The 12,091-nt window shown below is 38.2% G+C and overlaps 1 protein-coding gene across 1 annotated transcript in view; it reads left to right on the top strand.

The window, feature by feature from the left end:
• BACE2 (beta-secretase 2) overlaps window positions 1-7,340 on the top strand; it is a 204,746-nt gene extending 197,406 nt beyond the window's left edge. The window contains exon 12 of the mRNA XM_037377929.1: window positions 510-7,340. Coding sequence (XP_037233826.1) covers window positions 510-763 — 254 coding nt within the window. The 3' untranslated portion in view covers window positions 764-7,340. The remainder of the gene's footprint in view (window positions 1-509) is intronic.
• The last annotated feature ends 4,751 nt before the right edge of the window (window positions 7,341-12,091 follow it).

Raw genomic sequence — 12,091 nt, forward strand, 5'->3', positions numbered from 1 at the left:
TGCCTGTGAAGCTAATGAACCTGCCTGCTGCTCCTTAAGACCCTGGAGTGCAGCAAACAGATGTAAGAATTGTTTGAGGTACTCTTCCTGTTGTTGAAATGCCAGAAAAAAAAGCTACCCAGGCCCTGACCTGCTCCAGTGTAGGTGTTGTGGGATTTTTAAGCTTTGATAAATTGACATTTCTGAAAGGTTAGTCCAGAGAGAAGGGTTGATCCAGTGGCTTGGGCTTTAATTTGCGCTATGTTAGACTTGCTTTGAATGTCTGTTCTTTCATTGACAGCCTTGTGTAGATGTGGGAGTCATGGTTGCCTTATGCTTCAGATTCCCAGTTTATAAATACAGGATACTAGCATTTTTATTGTAATGAGAAATACAATAAAACATGAGTATGCTGAGATGTATGATGATGATGAGGGAAAAGGATATATAGGCATGTAGACTAGATCTTTTGTTATTTGCTTTTAAATGATGTCTACAGACTTAATGTGTTTCTTTTTGTAATTTCTCAGAAGTTGATGGCTTTCCAGTATCTGAGATTGAAGGCCCTTTCACAACAGCAGATGTTGCAAGCAACTGTGTTTCTAGCGTTTCTTTCCATGAACCAGTGTTGTGGATTGCCTCCTATGCTCTTATGAGCCTATGTGGAATTATCCTCCTTGTACTGATCATCCTGCTGCTTATTCCACCACGGTGTCAGCATCGCTACACCGACAATGACGTGGTCAATGACGAATCCTCCTTAGTGCGTCATCGATGGAAATGAGAAACTTGATTGTGAAACCTGGGACTTAAACAGAATGAAGAACAATACAAGGGGAAGAAGCCAATGCCTCAGTCCTTTTTACGTTCATTACAAATTGCTGTTGAAATCCCACCAAATATCCTGGATCATAACTTTTTAAGCTTTATTTTCTAACACTGATTCTGGACCAAAGCACTGTTAACCACCTCTTAAGTGCTATGGTACTGGATTTGCTACTGCAGTACAATGAGCCTTTATGCTCTCAATAGTACCTTCTTTAAAAAAAAAAAAAAAAAGGAAAAAAAAAAAGTGTCTGAACAAAATTGTCTGTCCCCCTTTCACAAAAAAAGGAGCTGTCAGTATTTTCTAACTAATCAAGCCCTGACTGTAGAAAAAAAACCACCTTGACAATCTTTCTTATTAATTGCATTAAATGAATACTGCTTTCTGTTTACATCAATTCATTTTGAAACTGTCCTTATGGTGTGGGGGAGGGAGACAGGTCAGACAAGCAGCAGAGAAAAGCAAATGAGGTCAAGAAGACATTTTGGTTTGTGTTGGGTTTGGTTTTTTTTCCTCAAGATCACTGCTGCCACTTGAGAGGGTCACCCTTCCTGAGAGTCATTACAAAATAGTTTGAGGAGGTGAAAACTGGGAAACTTGTTCAGCCTTAGTGTAAAACAAGACTACCTCTCTTAATTTACAGGGATGCTACCACTGGTAAGCATTTGGCTTAGAACTGGTCTTGAAGCACAGGACACTCCATACAACCGAATGCAACTCCTTGGCTTCAAAGTAGTGGATTTTATAAATATTAGCACTTCATGACTTTCCACTTTGGTGCACAAAAAAAAAGCCTTTCACTTTTCCCCCTGATGTGGGTTGTTCTGGGGGTTTGTTGGGTTTTTTTGAGTTAAGGATGGCTGATATTTAGAAAAGACTAGTCTGCATATGTATGGACAGATAATAAAGCTAAGGTCCAGGTTCTACCATGGTTTTTTGGTGTTTCTATTGTGTGCGTAACAAAAAGGAAAAAACAAAGTAAGAAAGTCAACCTTTTTTTTTTGTTGTTGTTGTATGAGCTCAGCAGCCTGGAAGTTCAAGGAAAAGTATCTGTCTTTATGGACAGATTGTGAAGTGAAAGTCTTAATGCTGTAATGCTGGTAATCTGGCTTGGTTTTCAACTTGAAGAGCAGTTGGAAGTGTTTAGTTTAGCTTCAACGGTTTGTCAATCAAATGAAGTGAGTACCGACTGGCTGAAAACAAACATGTCGTAAGACTTGAAAACAATAGTGGGAGAGAGCAGAGAAGAATATATTTGACCAGACCTCCATTGTGCAAGCGAAGATCTTAATGCTGAGGTCGGAACATGGTATTTTCTTTGCAAATAGGACAATTTTTCTTGTATCTAGGCAGTGAGCACTGCAGCACCTCCATTGCTTTTCTACAACACTGGCATAGTGAGTTTGAAAGATAAACAATGCAAGGTTGAGGAGTCCAGTGATAACTGTTAGTTATCTGGGTGGGTGGTGTTGTTTTGGGGTTGTTTTTTTTTTAAAAAAAGGAAAAATTCCTTTGCATTTTGATAGCACAGCAGTTTGCATATTTGTGTGGGAAACAAGGAAAAAAAAAAAAAGGAAGCTTAGCTCTGAATCTCCCAATTCCTTGCCTAGAAAATTTTTTGCCTGTAATCCTTTCCTACAGCTTTCAGATTCACACTGCCTCTGCATCTGCCTCTGCATGGAATGAGCAAAGATTTCTTTTTCTCAGGAATAGTGCTTTTACAGAGGTGCACATAATGTGCGTGAAAATAAAGCACTGTTGGTTTGTGTTTCTTTTTTTTAACTAACTTGTGTATTTCACTTCATAACTGGAAGCGCCTGTGGTTTTCTTTCCTTTTTAATTCTTGCGCTTTCAGATTACCTGGCTGAATAGAGTAAAACAATTAATGATGTGATAAAACATCTGAAAATTATTTCTCTTGGAATTAGGATGTTGGAAATAGGAGGAAATAGTTTGCCTTCTTTATCCTCTGCCTCTTAGTTTTTTAGAGGAGGAAAATGATGAATCATAAGAAATGTAAGAAACTATAGAGCTTAGGTGTTTTCTCCATATTCTATTTTCCATATATATCTTTCTTTATGTCTTAGAATTAGAATTTTTAGTACACATTATAACAAGAAGAAATTCCCTTGAGTTTTTCTTAAGGCAATAGACTTTGCTCTGAAGATAGCAATGTTTCCAATTCCGTGATGTAGTTCTGTACCATCCTCCTGGGTTTGGTTTTACACATAAAAAATAATTTCAAAGTTGTATTCCTTTTTTCTACAGTGTGGTAATATAAATAATGCTTCTGTCACCTGTTTCAAACAGAAACACAGTGTGAATATTTGGATTGATACAGTGTAAACAATGAGCCCTTTTTCAATTCAGAACGTAGTAACCCTTGTATGCTCTTAAAATTACTTTTTAACTGCTTCCCTCTCCCCAGCCCCTCCTATCTCCATACCATAAAGAGTATTAGGAAGGAATTTATTGGGAAAGGTTCCTAGTATGCTTTCTAATGACAAGCAAGATTTCTTCTGAGTCATTTAACAAAGTCTTTTTAGTACGCTAGATTTCATATAAAAGCCTTTCAGTTTTACCTTATCACTTTGAATGTCATTGGTCAAGACATTTTAATAGAAAGACTTGAATTATAGGAGCAATAATCAAGTAGCACAAATGAAATAGTAATATATTCTTGAGTTTTCATGGCATCCCTTGCCACTAAAATTTGGCTTATAGTAAAAATGCTGTTAGCGACATCTGCTAGCGGCACAAACTTCATCTCAGCTTGTAAATTGATACTTAGACTGGCAGATATTCAGGTGAGTATTGCTTTGTTGCTCTGGCAACAAGAAGAGCAATAGAAACCCTTGAGGATTCATTTTTAGCCTACAGCACATTAAGAAAAATAATGTTCTTGAGCATTTTTTTATGAAAGATGAAATACCATGACAGACTGCAGTGTTACCAAGTGTATCTTACTGGTGATCTCTTTCCCTGATTTCTTTTTAAGGGAGAGTGCTGTGAGGTATTTTATGCTCTCTTAACTAACTTCAGTGATAAGATTAAAAAAAAAAAGGGGGGGGGGGGGGAGTGAACAACCAGAGTGTTGAGTAAAGATGGTGCTGGAAAATATTCTCTATTTATTGTGGAAGACAGGATGCTCCAAATCACAGCACTCTTAAATCATTCTTTGTACATGTATCAATATTTCTTGCAGTGTTCTCCTAATGTGAATGTAACATCATGTACTATGAAAATGTCAGAAAGCCGTGTTCTATTGGATGCAGCCTTTTAGATAATTGATGCTATCAATGCAATCATTAGGGATTTGAAGATGTGTCATTTCAGTTCAAGTAGTTAAACCTGAGTTCAGGCATGGGAATATGTTAGTTCTATCCCACTGCCTTCCCGAGTTTTAGAAATATTATCATGGGCTTTTTGGCTTAATTTAAATGCTAAAGAAAATAGATAAAGAATTTTAATAAGCTTTTTTTTCAGGTTCTGTAAAAGTAGTTAGGTAGAGGGTATTGTTGTGTTTTTAAGGTGAAAAAGCTTGCATTTAGGATTTGTATGTCGGATCAACCTGAACACAATATACCAAGGCAGTGTACCATTCCAGTTCTCAGCTCTGAGGCTGTGCAGGTTAACTAGTGGTAATCTCAGAGCTATCGGTTTTGATATCTTTTTCACATCAGTTGCTTAATTACAGTTAACTCTTTATCAGCTAAAGTTGACCTTTAGGTATTCCACCCAGTTACTTGCTATGTGTTGGCTGGCTATGTTTCATTGAAGGATGAGCCATTTGTATACTAACCTTTTCCTTTTAAATATGAAAAAGCTTATGAGACTTGCTTGACACGGCACGTTTCCAGAGAGAGTGGTCCTTAAATTTTCTGATAATCCAAAATGATTGTGCTGCTGAAAGCTTCTTTGATCTCTGTAGAGGTTTCCAACAACTGGACTGGTTGATTGTCATATCCTGATCTCAGATGTGAGCCTCATATATATAAGCAGTAATACGAGTTGCATAATGAAGGGCACTGGTACAATGACCTATGGAGGTAAAAGTAAAGGAAATTATGGAAAGAGAAGTAAGCTACCCTTAATTTCACTTCATTAAAAATTGTAAGAGCATAAAGGATTGATCCTTTTAAGAAAGGTCTGTAAAATTTACCAAGACATTAGTTCCTGTCAAACTTGACTCTTTGATTGATAAATTGTTCATTTCTGGCTGCTGAAGTTCTTGCTGCTGTTCAGAGAAGCAAAGACAGATTGGTAATGGGGTACAAGCAATCTTCTGAGCCAGTCAGATTTTCTGGCTTCTGGGGCCTAATTAGATGCTAGGCCAGGCTTGTGAGTAATCCAGAGTCCTGGTAACGGCTCCTCAGGAACGTTACCTGAAATATAATCGTTGGCTTCAGCTGAACCCATGGATAAGATGGGTCTGTACCACAGCACTAACTGACAGAGGGGCTACAGTGAGCTGAAACTGGCTGATGGTTGTCAAATGTGGAGATGCTAAATAATTGAGTCTTCTACCAGGCTTCCAGATCAAGGCTGAGGGTTCTTGGTAGAGGAAAATGGGAGAGCGACTACAGGTGCTGACAAGCTGCTGTAAGTGTAACATCAGTCAGTCACCTGGCTTCTTGGGTAAGGGTTCAATTGTCTGAATATTTTGAAAGCTAGTGTACTTTAAGGTGCCTGTTGCAGTTACTGGGAATTATACACACACACACAAGTGAGTAAGGGGCACAGTCATCTTCAAGTAGAATTATTGGCCTCTCCATATTGCAAAGAGCATAGTGATATGTCTTACCCTGAGCAATAGTATATTTGTAAGCAACAAAACAGGCTATTTTAAAACATGTTGACATTGGTGACTGTACAGTAGTCGTGAAGGGTTCTCCTTTTCATTGTAGCTAGGCTTTAGCTGGATCTTTGTGGTCAGGTAACATTTTAAATACTGGGAGGTTTAGATTAGACTATGAAGGCACATACAGAATTCTTTTAAGCTAGCCAAAAAGTAAAACACAGAAGGTAATTGTCAGCATTTAAAAGAAAGTAGCCCTCAGTAAGTGTTCTCTCCTTTTGACTGATGATAATCACTTGCAACCGATGTATTTGAGTATAGCTGCTGTCCTACTAATTCACTGGCTTCAAGTCTTTTTTTCTTATTGTCTTCTGGCCTCCTTATTCCCTCCCCCAAAAAAAGTTCCTAAAAGCTGAAGACCCCTGTACGCAAAATTCAGCCTTCTAACAAAAGATATGTTCTTCTTGGTGACCATTCACAAACCTGTTTTAAAGTAGCTTGTAAGGCTTTAGAAATTAAGTCTAGATTGAAAATACTTGTGTTATTATTAGGAGGAGAATTAAAGCCAAAACTTCATCTATGTCAGTGGTCCCCAAATTTGTGTGCAAAGAACTCCTTTGTGCATTTGACTACATTTCCTAGACCTCTTTTTCTTCACACTTGGAAATACTTAACTGCTTGGTCTTCCCCACTGGTCCTGTACATTCTCCTTTGTCTGTCCTTATGAAATACAGGGGTGGAGAGGAGGACCACAAGGTGCTGTGAAACTTAGTGCCATTCCCAAGGCAGATGATAGCCCCCTCCTTGAAGGCCTTGCTGTTTTTTGTCCTACCGCCAACTGCAGTGGACCCTTACTGTCTGTTGGCTCTTCTTGGTGAGTGAGACACTTCTGCTTTTAACAGTTGAGCAATGCAGCCTGCTCTGATTTTACAGTGATACATACTTAGGCAAAATAGTTGAATAAACTGCATTGTTTGTAACCATCCTCTCATCACATCCCTCTTTGAGGAAGGAAATTTTCATAGGGCCGTGTCAAACCTGTGAAGGGTATGTTTATTTTCTGTGTTGTTAGAGAGGAATTATATAGCTGAATGTTTAAATGGCCGTATTTGCAACATAGCTGTCCTTTGGAAAATTCTGGAGGGAAAAAATGAACTCAAAGTCACGTTGAAGTGATACTGAAAAGACAACTGGCAGTTTCTTGATAGCACCAAGGCATGGATTACTGCAATATATCCTGGGCAAAATGGCTTTGCTAGCCAATACTCTGTGTGTGCATAAGCTATACAAGACTGACTGTTTAAATAAGATATGTCTGAAACAAGCCGTTCACATTTTTTATTGAAAATTTTATATGGAGATGCAGAAATCTTTTAACACTACATCAGCTGTTATTTGATAGTTATTTAGGAAGCGTGGAAAGGATTTCACCTTTAAGGAAGTAAGTCCATCTTGTAGAGGCATTTCTTCACCTGATTTTTGTGGGTTTTTTAATAGACAATGTTTTTAACATTGACTGAGAGGAAAATGGGATCAAAACTTTGAAAAAAAGGGGTATAGTCTTTTTAACTCAGTCTTCAGGTGATGTTAGGAATCTATCCCACTTAACTGTCAAGCCTCATTACTGAATTTTCCAAGAATTGATACTTTGTACTTTCAGGTCTTGCCATTTTCAGATAAACACTATGTAAAAAATCAAATTTTGTGCTGCTTAAAATAAATGATTAATTCTTTCAACCTATTCTGTGTGTCTTTTTAAATCCTGTTAAGATGAACTTCAAAGCTGATAAATCATATCCGTCCAAATTCTTCATAGCTCTTTGTGACTTTCAATTCAAACTTCTGGCTTTAGCTCTGGAAAAAAAGCAGAACAGCTTTAGTTCTCATCTGAATCTTGCAGGGAGGGGAAGAGGCAGGCAAGTTTAGCCCCAAGGTGCTTTTGCCCAAATAACTGAGATGTTCTCGCTTCAACTTTTTGTCAGTTCATTTCAGTATTGGACAGAAATTGGGCACAGAAAACATTAACTTGAGAAGATGAAGCTTGTGATCATCTGGAGTGGATTCAAGTAATATATTGGACTGTTGCTGTCAACTGCCCTAAACTATGGATTTAGAAGGCATACAGATTGAATGTCCCTGTTGCTAAGACAGCTAGCCACCCTGAGAGTGTTGGTTTCCCACTGGACAAGGGTGGTTACCGTGCTCTCTGTTTTGTACCCCGGGAGGTGGCGCACATGGTTTGTTTTTCAAATAGGAGAGTTTTGAGCCCTTTCACAGCAAATTGTGTTCTCTTGCTTGAATTCTATTAAAAGTACTTTCCGTTTTTCTCTTTTTTAAATATCCTATCTAAAAAGGCTCTTAGTTTGGGGTGTCCTGATCATGTAGTAATAGCCCTCTTCCCTCCCCCTAAAAGCCTTTTTTTGAAAATTCTGTTATTTTTAAGCCCTGAGCTTTTATCTTTGAAGGTAGTACGGTATATTATGCATGTTGATAAACTTAGGAGATTGGTCAAGCAAGACAGATTAGCACCAACTGCTTAATATGGTGGGTTTATGTCAGGCTTTGGAAAGCTGGCTGCTTTTGCTTATTACTGTCCTAATACTCAGTGAAGCCTACTTATTATTACACAGCTCTGCTTGCAGGAGTACTGTACAAGTTTTCCATTTTTTTCTTGTGCTTAAGTTTCTCTTATGCTTGGAAATTGCCCTCATCTTCAGAGCACCTTCTGTGCTTCAGGCTTACTGAATCCAAAACTGCAAAACTGTCTTGTTCATTCACAATTCTCTTGCTTATCTTTCCCCATTAAGGCTGGCCTATCTAGACAAAACACCTTTCAAGTTTGTGTATGAAACATGAAATTAAGAATTTATTGCAAGAATACTGCTTTTTTTGGTAACAACACAGCAGTGTAGACAAATATGTGAAGGTTTACAATATAAGCGATCAATGTAATTTTTCAGGACAACATGTAATTCTGAAGGCCACTTAAACTGTAAACACTAACTATTCCTCCGTTTCTGCATCAAAACAAACTCTTTTAAAAAAGTAAATGGTTTGGGGTTCGGTTTGTTTTATTTTGTTTTGGTTTTGGTTTTTTTTTTCTTTCTGGAGGCTTACAAATAATAACTGCCTATACCTTGACTCATCATTTGTTTTTCTAGGAAATTCAATAGTATTTCTTAAGAAACACAGGTTATTGTAAAGACTACAAGAATCTACACTGCCAGTGTATACGCAAATATTAGTATATTCGATTTTCATAGTTGTTAGCTACATAAACCTACTTTTTAAATAAACAAGGATTGTGATTCTTCAAATTCCTTCTTTTCATGCACTCAGCATTGTTCTGAAGTACTCTGCATAATACTTTTCCTTTAGTTGAGGTTTCTTTACTTGTAAGCTTAACATTAACTTCAGCTTCCCCTGTTCTTACTGTATGAGATTTTTTTAATTGTTGTGTATCCTGAACATTCTCTAGGCTGGTGTTTTATGCTGATCTTTAACTGCTGATGTATTTTTACAGTCTTCTGGTTTGCATATATATTCCCTTTCATTGACTAACTTATAGCCACCTTTTTCCTACATTGTCCTGAAATACCAGCCCGCTGTGCTGTGACTGCGCATATCTGTTGCCATCCTGGCCTGCAGGTAAGGTGATAACTTTTTTCTCTCTTCCCCCTCTCTAAAAGACAGGTCTTAAAGAAATCCAGGTCTCGCACTGTGTGTGCGGATTGGGCTTCAAAAGTGGATTTACTGTGGTCTTTTGCTCTTCTAGAACTCCAGCGTCACATTCAGGTGACCTGAGCCCATCACAGTGGCGTCCAGCCTGGGTCCCTGTTGTAAAACCTGCTGTTGGCAGAATGGATCAGGGAAGAGCTTCAGGACCGCAAGATGTCATCAAGCTACAAGTGCTTTGGGACTGCTGACAGCAGGGACTTTACCAATCCAGCTCCCTCTGGTAAATCTCTACTTGATTGAGCAGGCTTGCAGAATTGTTTACATCCAGGTTGGCTGTAGACCATGTGGGATTGCATAGGGTCTGTGCTGATAGGGAGCTGAAGGCCTAATGACTGTGCTGACAGCAGCATTTCAAGAAAGCAGATAACAGAGATCCAGTAGGATTGTGCAAAGTCATATCAAAGTATCCAGCATTTAAAAGAAGGATTTTACTCTCCCTCTCGTTTTGCCTTTCTCCCTACCTTTGCCTTCCTCTTCTGAAAACTCGGCTGCAATGTATTAATGACTAGATTTGGCCCAGAATGTATTAAGCTATTACTGCTAATACTGAGGAAACCTTGCTGGTCAACACCTTCTATCTGGATGAAGTGCAATTGAATATATTTTCCTTGTGTACCTCTGGATTAACAAAGCATAAGAAAAGCACACATATTTGCCCTACCTTCATGTTGTTTAACAGGCCAGCAACATCCTGGCAGCCAGACTCCCTAGCTTTACAGGTTTTCTAGGTTATCAACTGAAAGTAATCATTGCTTGCTTTTTTCCTTTTGGTCTATGATCTATTTTTGCACATCTGGGTAGGATATGTTAAGATTTTAATATATCCACAAAAGAAGTATCTAAAAGCTGTTATCTTGTTCTAAGTATTTGCTCCTGGGTTTCATAAAGGTGTTCAAGGTATACCAGAAAAAAATAAAAAAGTCATTGTATTAAAATATGCATTTAAATCCCTATTTCTCTGCGTTACTCTTCATGCTGCCACAATTCAGGATGCTGAGGTTCTACCTGAATTGTGGGCACAGACACACAGTAAAGTATGGTGAAGTTATGTCAGGTTAAAGAACTGGTCTTCCATATTGCCATCCCCATTGGCCATGTATGTTCTTATCTGTCCCAGGTCTTAGTTAAATTAGTTAACTTAAACATCAGTTGCATATTTTATGTAGGTGGCTACTAGTTTTTCTAGTAGCCCTTGAAGTCATCATGACCTCTACAAACAAAGGTTTGGTACAATATTCTTTCTCTGCCTTACAAATTCTGCCTCCGTTTTAAATTATTAAATTATTTTAACTGAACCTAGCAGGATTAAACATACATTGTTGGCCATTTGTGGATGAGCAGAAAACATGTAAATTAAATAGCTGCGAGGACTGGAATGACACTTTTGCTGATTTGTTAGCCTAGTAGGGTGGATGCAGAAAATACCTCTGGAGGTACAGTGGCTCAAAGGGCAAGCAGAAACTTGCTGTGTTGTAATTTACAGTGTTAGCAAACAGCCATAAACTTTCTGCAAGGACTGTGGCTATTGTGATAAGACATGACTAACACGTAAGCACTGTATATGTATATTCACCTGTTCCATTTAGTAGTGTGTGTGCAAGTCATTTGTTTCCTGAGTAGATTTCCTGTGCTGCTTATCTAAGCTTTCAAATTAGAATGAATGGTTACAGCATAAGAACAGAAATGATACTTCAGAAGTGTTCTGCATCCTACAACTTTGATGAATTACTCAAGAAGGAACCGTTACACTTTTCTTTTAGCAGACACAAAACCGAGATACCTGAAGTAAAACATTTTAAGGTTCCCTAGTCCTTTGGTATTTAAAATCCCCTCAGCTATAGATCACTGGATCCCTGGGCTTTGGCAGGCAAGCAAACCAGTTAGTTGCCTGCTTTTGTACCAAATCCCTGGTTGTGTGTAGTTCAATGTAGTTTAGGTGGTAATGAAGTAACCTGCTACGTTTTTCTTGTGGTTAAAAGCAGGTAAATTGGCAGTTATCCAATAGACACCGATTGCTAATGATTGGGGTTTTTTTCACAGTAAGGTGTTGAGGTGGTGACAAGGCTCCTTTTATCCATGGAGTCTGTGACCCACCAATGTTCACACAATAAATTTATTTCAAAATTAAATTACCCGAGTTCTAGTTACTTTTCCTTGCTTTAATAAAAGTAGCAGAATTTTTCATTTGGCTACCATAAACTGTAGCATTTGGGGTTTAAAGACTACCATTTTTACTTTAAAGGCTAGAAATGCATTCCGCAATAGTTTCAATCATTTATTAGCAGAGACATCATTTTCTGATGTGCCATCTTGCAGCATAACAGTTCCTGCAGAAATAACTGTATATTTGGAAAAGCAACCCAGACCAGTGTTGTCCTTAACTTCTTTTGCCCACTCATAATTCCTTTTCCTTTTGTCCTGTGCTTTTCATTTCTTAAGTTTATTTGTCCCATGCTAAATTTAATTATTCACACACCTAGGTTTTATTGGATGTTGCTTTTCATTTGCAAGCTCCAGTACATTTGAAAATAACCAGCAGCAATTACTCCCTCAGGTTTTACCTGCAATTTATAGGATATTATAATATCCCACTCGCAGACGAGGACAAGAAATGCCTCTTCTCCAGGGACTAGAAATATTTATAACTTTCATGGGTGTCCTGGGAGGAAGGCAAAAGCCCCAGTCTGGCTGTGGTCCTATGTGTACCCTTCTGCAGAATTTTTTTCATCTGTTTGCTGAGCTAAACATAA

The sequence above is a fragment of the Falco rusticolus genome, chromosome 2 (genome assembly GCF_015220075.1).
Source record: "Falco rusticolus isolate bFalRus1 chromosome 2, bFalRus1.pri, whole genome shotgun sequence".
Lineage (NCBI taxonomy): Eukaryota > Metazoa > Chordata > Aves > Falconiformes > Falconidae > Falco > Falco rusticolus.